The sequence below is a fragment of the Mustela lutreola genome, chromosome 2 (genome assembly GCF_030435805.1).
Source record: "Mustela lutreola isolate mMusLut2 chromosome 2, mMusLut2.pri, whole genome shotgun sequence".
NCBI classification, from domain to species: Eukaryota; Metazoa; Chordata; class Mammalia; order Carnivora; family Mustelidae; genus Mustela; species Mustela lutreola.
The window spans coordinates 215198106-215217490 of NC_081291.1; the positions used below are offsets into that span (position 1 = coordinate 215198106).

Below are 19385 nucleotides of genomic sequence, written 5' to 3' on the forward strand. Positions count from 1 at the left end.
CGCTGTCTACATCGACTCGGTGAGTCAGCCCGACTTGGGCAGTAGTGAGATGATCTTCCTCCAACGTCGCCCCAGCGCCGGCCGGTTAAATGCCGGGACGCACCTATACCTACGATCACCGCGGAACCGCAGCAGGTGGAGCGGGCCTGGAGAGGCTCCGCAGCGCTGATCGAAACAGACGGGGCGGCTCGAACTATACACGCAGTCACACTCCCACGCACACTGCCACGCACACGCAACTTCACGGCTTGCCTCGAAGCACGGCACACTTTCTCCTGCAGTTGTCAAAGGAAACAACCGGGGAAAAGTTCACAGGCAAGAAAGAAGTTGAACAGCCAGCCAAGAAACCAATTCATTCAAGAAAGAGAAAGAAAAAAAAATCGTAGCTCCAACGCAGGTCAAGAAGAAGCAGCGAGGGTTGACTGTCTTCTGGCGTCCCCAGGAGCCCCAGGAAGAGGTGCCTGCCGGCGCAAGGCCGGGCAGCGTGGTGCCCTGGCTGGGTCCGGCCGCGGGGCGCCCGTCCCGCCTGCGCCCGCTGGCTCTATGAATGAGAGTGCCTGGAAATGAACGTGCTTTTACTGTAAGCCCGGCCCGAGGAATTCCATTCCCTCAGCTCGTTTGCATAGGGGCGGCCGCCGTCCAATCACAGGCCTTTCCGGTATCAGCCAGGGCGCGGCTCACCGCCGCGGGCTCCTGGAATTGGCCCGCGCGCCCCCGCCGCCGCCGCCGCCGCCGCCGCCGCCGCCGCCGCCGCGCGCTACTGTACGCGGCCTCCGCGGAGAGTCCGAGGCTACCGCGGCCTCCCCGCTCTCCCCGCGCACCCGCATCCACGCACGCACACGCACACGCTCACACATTCGCCCGAGGCCCCGCCCTGGGGCGAACCGCGGCCCTGCGTCTTTGCACACATGCACAGTCGCGCGGCCGCCCGCCCGGGGCTGCAGTGCGCAGCGGCGCCACAGGCGGCCGCGGTCTGGAGACGGAGGATGTGGGAAGCGAGGAGGCTGGCTGGCCCAGGGAGGGCTTGGGCCGCGCGCCGTGCCGGGAACGGCCCCGGGGCCGGAGCCCAGCCGGACGGAGGCGCCCCTCGCTCCCTGGAGATGCAGCGGCCGCCGAGAGGCTCCCGGGACCGGCGCCGGAGCCCCGGGGCGGCCCCAGGCCCTGCGCGGCCACCCACGGCCGAGCCTCTGCTTCCTCTTCGTGGGTGGGATTCGGCCGCGAGGGGGCCGGAGGGCCGAGGGCCGGGCCGCAGAGCGGCTCCGCGCGGCACCAGAGCCGGGTGGGCAGCAGTAGAGAAGTGGCGCTGATTCATTTAGTGAGGCCAGACGGTCCTCGGTCTCCACAACATGGTTTTGTGTTTTTAGTTTTCTCTCTGGGTTTGTTTTCTTTAATTGGTGTTTTCACCGCGTCTGGGCTGCGGCTTAATTATGCAGCGCGCCCCACTCAGTCTGAGTGTGCTTCGCGGCGAGCAAAGGAGTGTCGGGATCAGAAAAGACCCCGAAGAACAAGCTCCGGGAAAGTTGAAAGCATCCGCTGGGCTGTTTCCCTGTTCTGGGAGCGTCGGCTCCCCCGCAGGCGGCACTGAAAGCCCACCGCTGGGCCCAGGTCGCCCGAGCCCTGCACCCACCTCCGGCTCCCCGGAAACGGCTCTGGCTCCTCTCCCCGCCCCCGCGCGCCCGAGCGGCCGGGGGTGCTGAACCCACCCTGGCTTTGCGCGCGGGCGGGAACTTCCCCAGCGTCGGTCCCCGTGGCGCCGGGGGCATTTTCGCGGAGCTTAGAAGGGCCCCACCCCGGCGCGCGAGGCCCGTTCCCCCCTCACCCCCCCACCCCCGCCTGCCGAGGGGCTCCCTAGCTCCCCGGGGACCCACTCCGCCCCCACCACCGCCGTGGGGTCCTCATCACCCGAGGGAGGGCGGGCTCTCACCCACCCTCAACACGGAGACATCCACTTCAACTCCCGAGGGTGTGGGGGATCCCCTCCCGCGCCGCCCGCCCCCCCCCCGCGGGGGCCCCTCCCGCCCGCCGCCTCCTTCCCCACTGCGAACGCGCGGCTAGGGTGCTGGGGCCGCCGTCGCGCCGAATTCTTCTTGGGCTCTGCGGCTGGGGCCTAACGGATGCGTCGGTCAGGGCGGGCCTGCCGGGTACGCCCTTCCCGGGCGCCCAGGCTGCTTCCCTTGCCCCAGGACTAGAGAGGCCGCAAGGGCTGCGCGGAGCCGCCGGGAGGCTGGCGCCGGTCCCGTAGGAGGCCCTGCGGGCCGCGGGCTCGGGGCGGACGCCAGGGGGCAGCAGCCGTCCTCGATGCCGCTCCGGGCGCCCGGGAACGCCCCCGATGGCGCGGGACTCTGCCGCCCTCCCCCTGGCCTGTGGGTCGCTCTAGCAGCAACACCAGTTTGGGGAGAAACGACTGGAATCGGCTGCTTCCCGCCCCTACTATCCCGGGCGGCGGAGCTGGTGGCGCAGGAACCCTTCCACCGGGTTCTGCGCTGTCCTGACCCGCCCGCATCAGAGTCTTTTCCCGAAACCCCTATGCACGCACTGCGCGGTCGGCCAGCTCGCCACCGTCGGTGCTCCTGGCGTCCGCGGCACCGTCCCCCAGCCCGAGGCCTCGGCTCCCTCCTGCCCTCCCGAGCTTCTCCCCAGGTGGGCCGTCCCCTCCCTCCTCTCCCGGACACCCGGGACACTCCTGAGAACAACCAGCAACTTGCTGCATTTTGTTTGTTTTCATGGGTCTGGGGTCTCCGAAAACTGCTTTTTATTTTTTCCTTAAAAATGATTTTGAAGAAGCCGAATTTCAGGAGTAAAGACCCACAAAAGTCCCTTCTCCACCTTGGCGCAGCGATTCCAACTATTGCGCAGTGGCCAAGTCTCCTTGTCTGCCGGCCCCCGACCGGGCTCGGACGCTGCCGGCCCTAGGGACGAGTTGGGGCAACTTAAACCCCTTTACCGCGGCTCATATACATCGCTATAAGAGCGCACCGAGCGCTCCTGGGGACCGCCTCCACAGTGCATCCCCCGGGACCTCCGCAGACCTAGAGGGTGCACAAAAATTTGGCAGAAGCGAAAACGGGCTCTGATTTGGGGGATATATCGGACTGGGGTAATTCGCCCTGCGGAAAGGTCAGAGAAAAAGGGTCCTCTGGGGCTTGGGCGGTTTGAAACCCTAAACCCTGCGAGGGGCTGCGGGTCGGACTCTCTGCGGCGGTCTCCCTGGCGGGGTCAAGTTCCTGCCCCTAAAAGAGGTACGGGGATAGATGCATCAAGTTTAGCCCTTCAAGGGCAGCACTGTGGGCGCTGCTCAGCCGAGTATCAACCAATAAATGTCGAGTTTGAACGTCGACAAGGATGATAGCAGGAAAATCTTTTGCTGATTTATTCTAAATCCGGCCGCCGCGCATTTAAGGTTCCTGGGACCTGCGCTGGCTCTAACTGCGCCGTGCGGTGCACACTTAAAAACAAGAAACAAACAAAATGCAGCAATCTTCCTTGTGGAGGGACTGAAATGAATGGAAAGCGGGCATCGTGAGGCTCAGCTAAGGCGTATCTGGAGTCTCTTAGTCTGAAAGACTTTTTACAGACCTTACAAAGTTCATCATCGCATACGAAATGAAAAGTTCCTTCTCACCAGAAGAGTCCATTTTAGCGGCAATATAGAATTTCCCTTCCTTTGCCTCTCCAAGAAAGGAAAGGAAACATTACCACATTCACTCCTGGAATAATACTAAAATTTACTCTTGTCATAATACAAAAAAAAAAAAAAAAAAAAAAAAAAAAAAAAAAAAAGCAACAACGAAGCGATGTGTTGGGCGGATGCTATAAGATGGATTTTTCCAAATTTGCTGCGTGGGGGAAACTCCAATAGTGCTCATAACAGGAATGAAATGTAAGTTTTCACAGGGAAATTTTAAAGTACTATTTGGTTAGTTGGAAGAAAAATATCAATTTCATTGGGAAAAATAACAGTTCCTTGACGTTTTTCTTCAACTTAAGGTAAATATAAAACAAAGTGGTCTCAGAAAATACCTAAATATTTTACACTTTTGCCGTTTTAAAACCCTCTCAAAAATAAAATATGCCTAAAAATAAGATTAGAATCTCAACCATTCTCTTAAATCAAAATTCTCCTCTGTGAGTAACATATTTCTAAGATTACATTTCTAAAAATGCCATATTTCTAGAAGAAAATTATTTCTATCTCAGTGGACCATTTCAATGAAATAAAAACCAGAGAATGTATTTGGCTAGTGTTTCTGGACCAAACTGGTGCGGTTGATACAATGTCACAAGGATGGAGAATATTTTTGTGAAGAGAGTAAGGTGTTAACTCTGTGCAAATAACCTGCTGTACACAGGGTCCAGTTTTCAACATTAGAATTTAAACACCCTTCTCCCCCCCCCCCCCTCTGATGTGGCTTTGAGATTATTTTACTTTTGGAATCTAATTACTTGGGGGAGAAGATTTTTTCGTTCTGTCACCATATCCTTCCTCCATATGAATGTTTTCATAGGATGTGGTGCTTCAAGTGTGAACTGTTCACCATAATCCTGCAGCTCCCAAGTAGCAAACTGAGAAATTTTTAAAATTAATTTTCTTTCAAATTTAGTATGCTTAATAAACATTTTACCCTCATAAAAGTTTTGCATTGCCACTGCAGTAACAAAGGTAATAAACTAGGTAATAACAGATAGAAGCCAAGCTCCATTTTTTTTTTCCAGAGAGTCATGTAGAGTCATTTAATAACAGCAGAATACACCTGTGGTAAACTACTCTGCAGTACTGAGGGTATCATTTAAAGTTTCATTGGAATGTTTTATATGGTTTGATATTTACAATACGAAGAACAGCTTTTAAGTATTTTTGAATCAGCAAAAAAAAAAAAAAAAAAAAAAGAGCCTCAATTATTTGGCTAATTTATGTCATAAGTTACTTATAGATTTACAAAGATAAAAATCATCCATATGCACGTATGAATGTGCATATTTTATTTAAAATATAATTTGGAATCCAACATACCGTGAACATCTCTAGATGGATTCATTCCGTGTACACATTCTGAAAGAACAGAAAGTAGGAAAATAAAAATAATTGTGTAAATATACTGACGGCAAACACCAAATTTATTGATAGTTGATGAATTTTATTCTAATAGTAATACATGCAAGTATGAAAACTAAATTTCTGTCATTTATTTTTAATTTTAATTTTAATTTTTTGTTGTTGGCCGATTGCCCCTCGCACTTTTTAGCACTGGAGATTTTTATAGTATATTGTCAACTTTGGCACAGGAATAGCTTAAAACAGTAACCAGCAAGTAACAAATGAACTGTTACATTTGCACATGGTTATAGGGGACTTTAACAAATATTTTCCACTGCTGCCTAATGCTGAATCTTTATCTTTCATACAATCACCTTTTTAAAGCTTTGTATTTGATGCTAATGTGATATGAATATCAGAAATCCATTTGGAGAATGTAAAAGTGAATCAGAATTCAAGGTGAAATTAAAACCAAACCCTAACTTAATGCCAAAACCCTTGAAAATTGGTATTATAGCACAACTGAACTGCAAGAAGTAACAGGTTTTTTAAAGTCATGAGGATAAATAATTTTGAATGCATCTTTTGAAAGAAAAAAACCCGATAGGTAAACATTATCATAACTTACTTCCAATAAGACAGTTTAGAAATATTTCCTCCTTGCTTGCTTACTCTCCTTCCCTATGCTAAGGAGGCAGATTATTTATACTGAAACCTCTCATTCTTGAAATAACAATAACATTCTTGAAATAATGATATCAGTTATTACTGAAAATAACCATCATATGCTAATGGTCATATATGAATCCCTTACTATATGCTGCTGCATATACAGTTATAGGTAAACCCATTAAGCAACGTCATCTGAAGCTACTTCTCTTTCCTTTCCATATCTACATGCATTGTTCTGATCTTGAAATTACTGGGTTAGCCTCCTATATGACAGAGCTCAGCACTGAATGATTCACATGGAAGATACACCATTTTCAAAGCCTTAGGATTTGAGCATTTCAAAAATTGTAGACCTAAAGCTTTCAACTTTACTCCACAATATTAATATATCTTAAATTTTTTTTTCAAACAAAGAAAGGAGGTAATTATTTCAGATTTCCAGACGCTGTTTAAATAGGCAGGAGAACAAGATTTACAGCTCCTCAGTCTTATATTTTTTTGCCAAAGCAAAAAGAGCAACTAAAATAATAAGGGGTTCTGCAAGACTGCCCTATGATGAAAGATTCAAGCAATTAAATAGGTACTGTCTCCAAGGAGCATCCTTAAAACAAAACAAAACAAAACACCAAGATTGTGGTTTGCATATACATAAAATAACTCCATACAGATTTTAAAAAATAGAGCAGAGGAAAATCATTTGCACTAATTATGAATGATAAGGTAAGAAATATCAAATGTACCCTGAAGTTAGTAAGTTCACTTTTAATGAGCATGGGGAAGAGTCCACAACAGTAATACCAACCAGGCAGCCAAATTCATATTAAAGAGACCCAGTAGAAAATCTCTAGAAACCACCCTGGAAAGTCTTTCATGGGACCCTAAGAAGCCTTTCCATGTCAGAGGGTGAGACACAGAAGGAGCAAAGTAGAAAAGCAAATGTTTTGTTTACACACCTAATATGTCACTGGTTCTGCGAGAAAAACCCACATTTTTTTTAACCTAAAAACAAGGGCAAAAGTGAGCGAAGTTTAAAAGGGGTGTGTGTTGTCTGTTGGAAGTGGCCCTACTTTGTCCCGTGTCTGTAGGCTTGAGGCCACATGAGGGCACACCATGAAGCTGGGGAGGGGCAGGGGAGGTCTGCAGGTGAGGTGGCACCTGTGGAGGTTGGCGGTCATTTGCCCAAAGAGTTGTTAAAGATGCTACAACCTGAACTGTAGGAGAGGAGATGTCTTGGGTGTTTATGGCTGCAAGACCTCAATTTGGCTCCCCTGCCCTCCTCCAGCTCTCTCCCATGGATTCATGCCTTTCTTTCTTTCTCCCTTCCTCTCACTGAATGCTACTAAGTGCCAGGTAATGGCCAAAATGCTTTTATAGAACTCGCTGCAACAACACCATGATTCCTTACCACAACACCATCACCATCTCCGTTTTACCGGTGAGGAACCTCGCACTCAGAGGGTTTAGGAGACTTGACAACGTCACTGTAATCTGCTCATGTGTGCCTGTGCACGCACACGGATGTCCAGGCACGGGTCTGAATGCATGATGAGCTGTGTTTCTTTCTGACCACAGCTATGTATTTTTATGGGTATCCTCGGTAGAGCTCTGACAAATTAAGCTCTAATCTCGTGTGTCAGTTTGATCCTCCCCTGTTTCATCATCTCCATTAGACACTATCCCTGAATTTCTTTACACTGCAAATCTCAAATGTCTAAGAGTCACAGTCTGAAGTTATTTCTGGCCATCCACAGAGTTTGAGGAGCAAGTCAAGGTCCGTTTAGCTTTTAAATTCTTTTTTTAAAAGATTTTTTTTTTAAATTTATTTGACAGAGATCACAAGTAGGCAGAGAGGCAGGCAGAGAGAGAGGGGGAAGCAGGCTCCCAGCTTAGCAGAGAACCCAATGCGGGGCTCGATCCCAGGACGCTGGGATCATGACCTGAGCCGAAGGCAAAGGCTTAACCCACTGAGCCCCCCAGGCATCCCTAGCTTTTAAATTCTTAATAAATATTAAATAATTTCCTAGTCCTTTCCTGCCTCTACTCCTTCAAAATGACATCTTTGGGACTTTCCTAGATATGAAGCACCTGATCGCCTTCCTGCAGCAGTTCTCTAAAGCTTTCTATGTGCCAGGCAGAGCACTAGGCTAGTCGGTAACAAAGGACAGAGGAGAAGAATGGAGTGTGATTGTGTTACCGAGTGTCCGTGGACTGTTAGGGCTCCAGGAAGATGGTGGGAGGTGTACAGGAAAAAGAAAAGATCATACCACCTGGTGTGCTTGGGAAGGCCTCCCTTCACAGTAGAGGTGATACTTAATGTGACTCCTGGAGGCTAGGTAGGCTGGAGGAAGGGTTTGCGGAGGTGGGGGGGGGGGTAGGGGAGAAGGTGCTCCTGGTGGAAGGGTCAGCAGGAAAAGATGTGAATTTGTGAAATAGAACCACATGATAGTGTTAGTATAGTTAGTCGGAGTGTGAGCCTGGGATCGGTGTGCTCACCAAGACACAGGTCACAGGAAGCTGAAGAAATTTGCACTTCAGTGTGAGGGCAACGGCTTCTATGAAAGCCTTGAAATCTGGAGAACAACAGGACTAATACATGTTAGAGGGAAGTAAATCTGTCCGAGGTGGAGGGGTGAGTGGGAGGGGTCAGAGATGAAGGGGAGGGAGCTACTGTGGCTGTCCCACAAGGAACTGTCAACATCTGTTCGGGTGGGAACAATGGAGATGGAAGAGGGGGCGGTCGTGGGAGAATAGAGTGTTCCCCTCCTCGGGCCCAGGTGCCGTGACCAGCAGTAGAGAAGACCAGAAGAGGTGGGGTGTGGGGGTAGACACGAGAATCGGCTTTGGATGAACAGAATGGAGCTGTGGGTGCTGGTGGGGAAAATAGCCAGGAATTGAGGACAGAGGTCCTCACAGATCTACAGTGGCTTCACATTGTACATATAGAGACTGTGTCTGGGGAGAAGAGAGCATGGACAGAGTCCAAGACCATCAACATCTAAGGAGTTGATTAGAAAAAGAACCACCAAGGAGACTAAGCTAGGAGGAGAAAGAGGAGAGAATAGAGTCTTTATTTATTTATTTGACAGAGAAAGAGAGAGAGATCACAAGTAGGCAGAGAAGCGGGCAGAGTGGGAGGGGGAAGCAGGCCCCCTGCTGAGCAGAGGGGAGCCTGATGCCCTGCTGGATCCCAGCGCTCTGGGATCATGACCTGAGCAGAAAGCAGAGATTTAACCCACTGAACCTTCCCGCCCACCCCTCCCCCACCCCGAAAGAAAAGAGTCTTTAAAACAAAAGAACCTGGGAATTTTGAGAGGAAAGGCATGTCTCAAAGGCCAAGGCCAAGGAGGGGCCATGGAGATGACGACTGAAACAATTACATTGGATTTGTCTCTAGGGGAGGCATGGTGACCTTTGCTAGAAGACTTCAGTGGAGCAGAGGACGAGGGGCAGCGAATGGATGTAGGGAGGGGGAGGTAGGGGCTTTGTGGAGGAGGGAGGAGAAAGGTAGAATGGCCAAGAGAGGGAAAGCCCAAAGTTGAGATGTGTGTGTGTGTGTGTGTGTGTGTGTGTGTGTGTGTGTGTGTGTGTTGAAGATGGAAGGCGCGTGAGAAAGTTAACATTTGCTGTGTGCATTTTACCGAAGGTCAGACTCCTCAGGTCCCACCCCAACTAGCTCTTCTGGCTTTGCTCATAGCATCCTCCTCCTCCTGGCTTCCAAGTTGGATCCATGGATTTATCTTTGAGCTCATCCAATCTGCTGCTGAGTCCTCTTTTTGGTTACTTTGCTATAATTTATCTCCCTTTTCTGTCAATCCATCTGGTTCAGGTTCTTATGGCCTTTCACCAGGTTTCCCTGCAAAGGTCTGCAAAGGTCTCCCACAAGGGAGCCTCTATTAATTTCATATAGTACATCCAGATTGATCTGCCACACCTCTGCTCTGCAAACTCTGTCACAGAATGCACCCCAACTTCAGAGCCAGCTCTTCTGTACAGTCCTACAGGATTAAGGGCTACCTTCCATCACCATCTTGAAGGTGATGTCTGCGCCTCAGACGAAATTTTCTCTCAAGAACCAAATATATGCTTCTTCATGTTCTCCATGTCCTCTGAATGACCACTGAACTGTATTTTACTTTGTGTTTTAGCTATTTGAATACATTGAGGAGTGGGTTGGGTAAGAGGGAAGCATTGATTTCAGGTTTCTTTTCTTTTTTTTTTTTTTTTTAAAAAAAAAAGATTTTATTTGTTTATTTGACACAGAGATCCCAAGTAGGCAGAAAGGCAGGCAGAGAGGGAGAGAGGAGGAAGCAGGCTCACCGCTGAGCAGAGAGCCCAGTGCGGGGCTGGATCCCAGGACCCTGACATCATGACCTGAGCCGAAGGCAGAGGCGTATAACACACTGAGCCACCCAGGCGCCCCTGATTTCAGGTTTCTATGTGGAATGACATTCCTGGTTTCTGTGTGGAGTGAGATTCTATGGTGTAAACTTCTTGGCCTCTTACCACAATCCCATTTATCCTCCACCATAAAAGACTAAAGTGCTTGGTTAGTAGCTTTGGGAATGGAAGCCAGGCATAGTAGGCAGAATCCTAAAATTTAAGATCCCCAAGATTTCCCACCTTAATCTGTAAGACTGTCAATAGGATGGTGTGTCATGCCCTGGCTATGTTACACGGCAGAAGGAATTTTTCTGATGGGATTGATGTCACTGATAGTTGACTTGGAGTCAACCCAAAGGACAAGTATCTGGGGGCCTCATCTCATCACATGAGACCTTTAAAAGTGGAGTTTCCTCAGACTGGGGCAGAAATGCGGTAGAGAAAGATCTGATGTGCATGCATTTTTGACTGGATGAGGGACGGGGCCACGTGCAAGCATGGAGAGCAATCACCATGTGTGACCCCTGGCTACAACCAGCATGGAAACAGGACCTACTCTTGTAGTCCTAAGGAACTGCATTCTGCCAATAATCTGTGAAGCCTGGAAGTGCATTTTCCCCCCCGCAAAGCCTCCAGATAAGAGCTCAGCCTGGCCAACACCTTGGTTTGTGGCCTTGTGTCTGAGCTGGGAACTCCCTGGGGCCCAGCTGGACTTCTGACCCACAGAGCTATGAGCTAATAAGTGGGTGTGGTGTAAACTGCTAAATTTGTGGTAATTTGGTAGTGTGGCAGCAATAGAAAATTAGTACTCTGAGCATGCTTTTCCCCTCCCCTTTTTGTTTTGGGGGAAGCACTGCCTGTGTGCTAATGACGAAGTCTCTATTTCTGTGGTTCTGTGGCAAGAAGCCACGTTCTGAGCTATGGGCTCCCAAAATCCTTGGTGATAAAGCTGGTATCTTAATCCCTGACTTCCTGACTCCTTTGTCTGTCCCATAGTTGGTTCTGGATCACTGGGGAGCAAAGATATCTTTGATTGGGCTCCCTTAATGTCAAATGTATAATTGTCTTACTGTCTTCTGCTTCACCCTCACCCCCATGCCAACACATAACCACTAGATTTTGAACATCTTGCTGATGAGGTTGCTTCCTCCTTCTTGAATCTCTAGTAGTATCGGCATAAACCGAATGTGTTTTGGAAACCTCTGGAGATCTGGTTAAATGCAGATTATGATTCAACAAGTTTAGGTGGGACCTGAGATCCCACCTCTCCAGCAAGTTCTCAACCCGTTTTCAGAAAAGGCAAGAGCACCTGCTCCGTATCCAGCAAGCATTGTGTCCAGCACACAGGAGCACCCAAGAACCTGCACGGTCCCAAAAGTTTCCTTAAACAACATTGCCAAATGCAAACTGACATCAGAGCTATTTCTGATCTGGCTTTTCAAACTATTGTTATGGACTGAATGTTTATGTCCCCCTCCTCCACCCCTATTCATATGGTGAAACCCTAACCTGCAATGTGATGGTATTAGGTGTGGACTTTGGGTGGTAATTAGGTTTAGATGAAGTCACAAAGGCGGGGTTCTCATGATGGGATTAGTGCTCTTACCAGAAGAGGTCTGAGAGCTTTCTCTCTCCTCTCTCTCCCCTTCCTGGGGGCACACAGTGAGAAGTCAGCCATCTGCAGGCCAGGAAGACGGCTCTCACCACAGTGTGGCCCTGCGGGGCACCCTAACCTTGGACATCCAGCCCCAGAACGGTGAGAAATAAATTTCCATTGCTGATGCCACCCCATTGAGGGGATTTTGTGAGAGCAGCCTGAGCCAACTAAGACACAACTAAGATATGTCACAACTAAGACAACTGTGATAATAGAATCTCCTTTTATCAGTGCATCCTCTAACAGACCTGACACCGAAAGCTTTACAGGTACACTTCCCTTCAACCCTCTGGAAACAAGTGGTCCATCCTTCTTCCCTTCACTTTACCATGAAGAAACAGAGATTTAGTGATTGGCCCAATTTCAACCCATGCAGTTCGCCTCTGGAGCGCCCAGCTGTGACCAGCCATCAAAACCAGGTTGCAAGAGGGTTCCTATCGTTATCCTATCACTAGTCAATTTCTTTACTGGATCCTGACAAGTTTCATTCCAACTATGTGGGTGGTCTTTCTCATTCCGGAACAGCACTACCCAATAGAAATATGATGTGGGGCATCTATAAATTTAAAATTTAAAATTTTCTAGGAGCCACATTAAAAAAGTAAAGAGCAATGGGTGAAACTAATTTTAATACTATGTTTTATTTCACTCAGTATATCTCAAACATTTTTATTTCAACAGGGAATCAATATAAAAATCAATGACACTTCCTTCCTTCCTCCCTTTCTTCCTTCCTTCGCTCCTTCTCTCCTTTCTTTCTTGCTAAGCCTTCCAAGTCCTACGTGCATTCTATAATGATAGCACTTCTCAATTCAGTCTGGCCACGTTTCAAGCCCTCGAGAGTCGGCTGTGGCCAGTGGCTACTGTTTTGGATGGCGCAATTCTAGAGTGACCCCTCAAGACAAAAATTCCCTCTGCATAGCAATTTTGCTACTATTGGGCCAGAGTTCATGTGAACCCTGTTTTTACCCCTGCTATCAGGGAAGGCCATTAAGTAATGCATCTTTCCTGATGCATACGTTCTTTCTGGGCTGTCCTGAAGCAAAGTCCAGAATTCATTTTACAGTATCACTTGATTGACAAAGAAGTAGAAGGACACACAGAGACTACAACTGAACTGCAAAAGCCGTGGTCAACACCACTGCTGTAGCTTCATAGCCACGGAGGAACCACAGATCAACCTCACGCATTGTTGACGTGCACTTAATGTCTACCAGCCACTGATGGCTCAGCCTACACAATAGTGCTCGGGCTTCCATGAGCTCTGGAAGACGATTACTGAAGCATCTCTTGCCTCTTTCCTTTACAGCAAAATTGGTTTTCTATGAATTTCGTATAAGCAACATAGATTAGAACAAGACATTCTATTTTTAATAAACCATGATTCTAAAAATAGAATTGCGAAGTGGCTAAATGATACTCATCCTCCAATAGCATTTCCTATAAACAGGTTTATTTTGAAAGAGCATTTTTTTTTTTCCAAAGTAACACTCAATGTCAATTTGCTGATGACTTCCAGTTAAAAGTATACTAATAGTTCAAACTGGTGAGGCAGCTGTTAGTCTAAGTTATGGAGTGAATCCTCCTCTCTGTCCTCCAGTGCTCAGAAAAAAACAACAAAGGAGAAGATACGGGGCCAGATCTGTTACAGAAACCACTGGTTCTACCTCCTTGCATGGATCCTCAGGGGCTGCTGGGAACCTCTGAAGGTCCAAGCACCTCTTTAGGGCAAACATACCTGGGTTCCACCCCTAGGTCTTGTGGGTTGAGCACAGAGGTCAAGAGGCTGGTGTGTGGAGACTGAGAAGGGATGTGGATCTTCTCCACACTTTTTTTTGGCTCATTAGCCATAGGCAGAAGGTGGTTTTCAGGGAGAGGTTGAAAAACCACTCGCTGTGCATGAAACTGGTCTCCTCTTTGAATGATACTCTTTTATCCCAGCACTGTGGGAAACATCCAAGCATCGAGAAGCATCTCAGAATCTTCACAACAGGGAGGTGAGTTGATATGCTTTCCCATGGTTCTGAGTCCCCTCACTGGGGAACCTTACAGCAGAAAACCTTTCTGGAAGATGATAGAAGTTTTGAGTCTATAAAACAGCTGTAACTTCTGAATCTCCTTTACTGTAGGCTAAAATTCAGTTAATATCTTTAAAACCACTCCTGACCCCATGGATGAGAAACAACGCACCATTTTACTAAAGGTGAGTAAAAAGTCGATGAATGAATGTGGGAAAGAACGCACAGGAGCCTCGTGCCTCGTCCCTGTGTCATTCCACAGTGAAATCTCCTCCCCCAGGGAAGCAGTGTATTTTGTTCCTTGTGTTTATGATTTACCTTTCCTCTCCTATAATGAAATAGGAAGGTATGATTGTTTTTCCCCTATGCAACATGTATGTTTAAAAATAACAAGGTAGGTCCATTTAACCAGTTCCTGAACTGTTAGACATAGGAAGGAGGGCTGGGGAGGAAGTGTAGGTCAGTTTGATAAAATGAGCGCAATGATCCCTTGTGAGCTGATAGAGCAGTGAGGGGGACACCATGACATCAAATGTAGACCATGGTGTGTAACGGGGCATCCAAGTATATATATATATAATATATGTATCTTCAAATGATGGGAGGATTCACTTCCCTCCAACAGCAGACGTTACGTTTTGAAGTTGTTGGTGGCATGATTGAATGAGTGGTGGCACGGTTCATGCAACCAACATAACCCTGGTCCGTCTGATTCAGGAGCACCCAACTTATGTCTCAACAGTAGAGGCGCACCTCGAAGGAGGCTTCAGTGTGCTACCAACCAGATGGCCCAGGGCCGCTTAGATACCTACCTCAGCCCAGCCTCAGTTTTCTTGCCTACAAGATGATCAGAACCATGAACATTTACGCATAAATGCCACTTGGAGTTGTGAGAAATTGACCTGGCTGGGTGCTGACCTACATCAGCACAGTGCTGGAGTGAACTTGGATTTTGAGTGGGGTGGGGAAGGAGGCAAAAGGGGAACCCAGAATCAACTTAACACAGTTGTCCTCTCTGTGGCACCCCCCTCAGACGGTAGAGAAATTTCCCATGATTGTAGAAGAAATCATTAGAGAGGGGCCCTAGAAGCTTGAGATAAATCTTGGGTGTGAATCAACCGTCTGTTGCCCACAGGGGAATCTGCTTAAGAATCAAGAGGGAATAAGAAGTGAAGGTCTATGAGGAATTGCTGAGAAATCTATATTGATCAATTAAGTAATAAATTGCCAGATGTTGGTCTTAGAGTGTTCTCCACACTCTGATAAGAAGGCAGATCCTCTCACGTTAATCCTGCTCTCTGTAGATTTAGAAAAACAGAATTGTACATGAAACAGTGGGTTAAGACTGTCATGCTCTGCTTTGCTGTGGGGCCATGGAATTACCATGCTCCACAAGAGCCTGAAAATTTCAGTTGTAGTATGAAATAAAAAACAGTTTTAAAAAAAGGAATACTAGAAGAGATCATTCTATTCTCTAATTACATAATTACATTTTCTGTCTGTAATACAGATAAAAATTCTAAGGTCTGCATTGCAATGGTTGGTTACATATTTTCAGATTACATTAATATTATATTATTATGTTCTTGTAATACTCACATTTTTATGAATAGTGTACCATACACATGATAGTAAGGGATATTAAAAACTTTTGTGGAGATTTCCTATGACACATCATTGTTTATTTCTCAATCAAAAAGTGGCTAGGTAAGGTTTAAACTTTTTGATATGATTGTTTTGTGCTTCCTTGGAAAATGCTGTTTTAAATCTATTTTTCAAAAAAAATCAAAACAAATTTTGCTACATTTTTTTTTGAATGAATACATGGTACCAATTCTATAGAGATCACCTGTTCCTTAAAGGTAGAAGGAAAGAGCAAAAACAATTTAAAAATATTAATTAATTAATTAATTAATTTTATTTATTTATTATCCCCTCCTTATCCCCTCCATCCACCTAGCAATCCTCAGTTTGTTTCCTGAGATCAAGAGTCTCTTACAGTTTGTCTCCGTTCCCAGTCCCATCTTGTTTCATTTTTCCCTCCCTTCCCCCATGACTCCCCTGCCCTGCTTCTTGAATTTCTCATATCAGAGAGATCATATGATAATTGTCTTTCTCTGATTGACTTATTTTGCTTAGCATAATAGCCTCTAGTTCCATTCATGTCATTGCAAATGGCAAGATTTTGGGTTTTTTGATGGCTGCATAGTATTCCATTATGTATATATATGTGTGTGTGTGTGTGTGTGTGTGTGTGTGTGTGTGTAGATAGATAGATAGATAGATATCACATCTTCTTTATCCATTCATCTGTTGATGGACATCTAGCTTCTTTCCATAGTTGGGCTATTGTGGACATTGCTGCTATAAACATTCAGGTGCACGTGCCCCTTTGGATCACTGCATTTGTATCTTTAGGGTAAATACCCAGTAGTGCAATTGCTGGGTCATAAGGTAGCTCTATTTTCAACTTTTTCAGGAATCTCCATACTGTTTTCCAGAGTGACTGCGCCAGCTTGCATTTTCACTAACAGTGCAGGGCAAAAATGATTTTTAACAAAATTAAACAAAAACATCTGAATAATAAACATCTGTGAGCTAATTTCCAAGTTATACTTGTATGTATATACAATGAAAACAATATGCAGAGATCATCCAAAGATTATTAAAAATGATTATGCATCCAAACATCCCTTGAAGATTTTTTCCCTTTTTTTTTTTTTAGAGAGAGAAAGAAAGAGATCAGGGGGAGGGGAGAGCAAGAATCTTAAGCAGTCTCCACACCTAGCTCAGAGCTGACTCAGGACTGGATCTCACAACCCTGAGATCATGACCTCAGCTGAAATCAGGAGTCAGATGCTTAACTGGCTGAGCCACCCAGGTGCCCCAACACTTGAAGACTTTTTACCACACATTTTTTGCAGAGAGACAGTTTTTTTTTTTTTTTTTTAATATGAAGAGAAAGGGAACAAATGGCTGCTCTATCATGATGACAGATGAGCCCCAAATGAACTCTAGTTCATTTCTAGTTGAACTCCAGACCAATGAGTGCACTGATGTTTAGTGACCATAAAGGACTTCCATTTTTCTTGCTTCTCTAGTTACCTTAAACAATTCAAATGCATATGAAGAGTTTCAAAGCAAAAGTGGTTAATACAGCATTCTAGGGTAAGTTTTGAAAAAGGGCATGCAGAAAGTATTTAAAGAAATGTGGACTTGAGTTTTTAAAAAAGCATTGAATTTTAAAACGTTCTATGATCGTCAAGTTCTCCACTTAGGGAGCATCTTACATTTTAGAGAAAGAGATCCTGAATCTAATGTATTTCCTTACCACTTCTGCAGTAGAAAGGATTTGTTTAGCCAAGAACTCTTTTGCTGGGGACACTGTGTAATGACGTGAGCTTCTAAGGAGGAAAGAAGAAAACTTCAGCAAACATGCCAGTAGGGGCCCCACTTTTTGTCTGCACACATGGGGCCGAGTTGTCAAAGAGAGCCAGCTTTAGGGTGAGCTGAATGAAGGACAAACACTGTCCAGACTTCCTGGGGGATCCTGTCTAAGCCACCTGGGCAGACCCTTTCTCTCCAGTGCCACGCTGTTCTGGAGATCATGATTTAACAGGGGCAAATGCAACGAAGACATCGAGCAAAGTGCAAGATGTAGATTTCTTCCCCCTCACTAACCAAGCCCACAGGAGATTTCATTTCTTCTCTTTTGCCTCAGGCACATAGAGGCTAGCAATTTTCATTTGGTTCCTGAAATGATTTCCAAATCCTTCCCCCTTCCCAATTAGAGTGGAAATGGATTAAGATCTCTGGTTAACTCCTTGGATACTAGGATTGAGAAGGAAATAAAGTTACTTGGAAACTTAATTTCACTTTTGTGTGTTTTTCCCCCCTGATTAGGAAAAAATGAAGGTTGGAGTCATCAATTACCACCCCCCCCCCCAACAAAGACATTTCTTTAGAGAGAACATGATATTGCCTTAAAGGTAAAACAATAGAAGAAAAATTTCCTTAATGAGAATGTTATTCTGTTACTAGTGATCTTTATATTTAAAAGTGTTCTAGAATCCTTACTAGTAAAATTAGATACAAATTCAGACACAACCTAGGAAGCTATGCGGAAGCAGCAGTCGCAAAGGAGAGGAAGGCTACAGCACATATGGAATGTTCTCTTGGTTTTTACTAAGCTTGACATATCTGGGGAACTGAAAAAGAAAAGTGTCTAAGTATCTAGAAACAACTAGATCACCTGAAGCTCAACAAGTAGCTCTGTGCCCCGCCCCCAAACCCAGGGTTAAAAGAAAAAAAAAAAAAAAAAGCTTCTCTTTATTGGTTTTTAAGATTTGGCACATTGAAATCCAAAGTACATATACCCCTAAATAGCGACACAGCAGCAATTGGGAACAAGAACCTTCTCTTTGCGGGAGGTTCTTTGCATCCAGCAGAAGGAGGAAAGGCCCTTGTGACTTGCCTTCTAAGTCAGCATTCCCAAGAAAAGCTAAGTTTCCCTCTGAGACAAAATTCTGGATCTTTAAAAGTAAATGTGAGCCTTTTCTATTTTTAAAAAGACCACTAATGCATAAGCATAGATACGATTCAGTAGGTTGAGGAAATAATTTATCCTATCAGAACAACCTGGATAGCATTGACAGCAGCTCGTGGATGCATTGTATTTTGACTATGGTAGGCTTTACCAGGTTTGGGGGTTCATCTACCTGAAGTCAAGAGATGAGATGGTTTGACCTCTGGGGGACCCACCGAGTGAGTGATCCTAGCTTGCAAGACCAGAGAAAGCTGGGGAATTGACTCATCAAAAGGGAAAACCTTGGGACGCCTGGGTGGCTCAGTTGGTTAAGCAGCTGCCTTCGGCTCAGGTCATGATCCCAGGGTCCTGGGATCGAGTCCCACATTGGGCTCCTTGAGCCTGCTTCTCTCTCGGTCTCTGCCTGCCACTCTGTCTGCCTGTGCTCGCTCTCGCTCTCTCTCTCTCTGACAAATAAATAAATAAAATCTTAAAAAAAAAAAAAAAAAAGGGAAAGCCTTCTTAGTGCTAATAAGGTTCTGATGACTTAGCAAGTGTTGGGTAAATAATAATGGTCTCTAACAATGAGGGAGCTACTTCTGAGTTAGAGGTCTTGGGGCAGGGGCTTCCCATGCATTATCATCTCTAATCCTCTTAATAATCCTATTGAGTTTGGAACTCTGATCCCCTTCAGCTTCAAGGTTTAAGCAATTTGGCCTCATTGAGATAGAGCGCAAAAAGAGAGAATTTGACCAGGTGCAGACAGAAATCAGTCTCTGAATTGTGCGTGTTAGAAACAATGATCTTCATATGTCTCAGGCGAGACGTTTTCTAGACAATAACTTTCCGAAAGGACTGCCTTTGTTCCTGAGAGGCAGCCTCGGCCCAGTTCAAGGGAGGTTTGCAAACAGGTCCACTCTAGATGCGTGGTGCAAGGAAATGAGCTGCTTTAGAGACACTGAACCCAGATAGATGGATAAATATTTCAGCGACTTTTCCAGAATGTACTTAAGGAGCAAAGTCCATCTCAATTTGGGTTTGAGCCCATGGCCTTATAGTTTAAATATAAAATGCATTAAAGCCCTTTATTTAGAGAGC

At 46.1% G+C, this 19385-nt stretch overlaps 1 protein-coding gene across 5 annotated transcripts in view; it reads right to left on the reverse strand.

The window, feature by feature from the left end:
• RUNX1 (RUNX family transcription factor 1) overlaps positions 1-19385 on the reverse strand; it is a 245222-nt gene that overhangs the window by 88349 nt on the left and 137488 nt on the right. For 4 of the 5 annotated variants that reach the window (XM_059164674.1, XM_059164670.1, XM_059164672.1 and 1 more), the window contains exon 3: positions 5012-5050. The exons of the other annotated variant lie outside the window; for it this stretch is intronic. In XM_059164674.1, coding sequence (XP_059020657.1) covers positions 5012-5050 — 39 coding nt within the window. The remainder of the gene's footprint in view (positions 1-5011; positions 5051-19385) is intronic. 5 annotated transcript variants of the gene reach the window in all.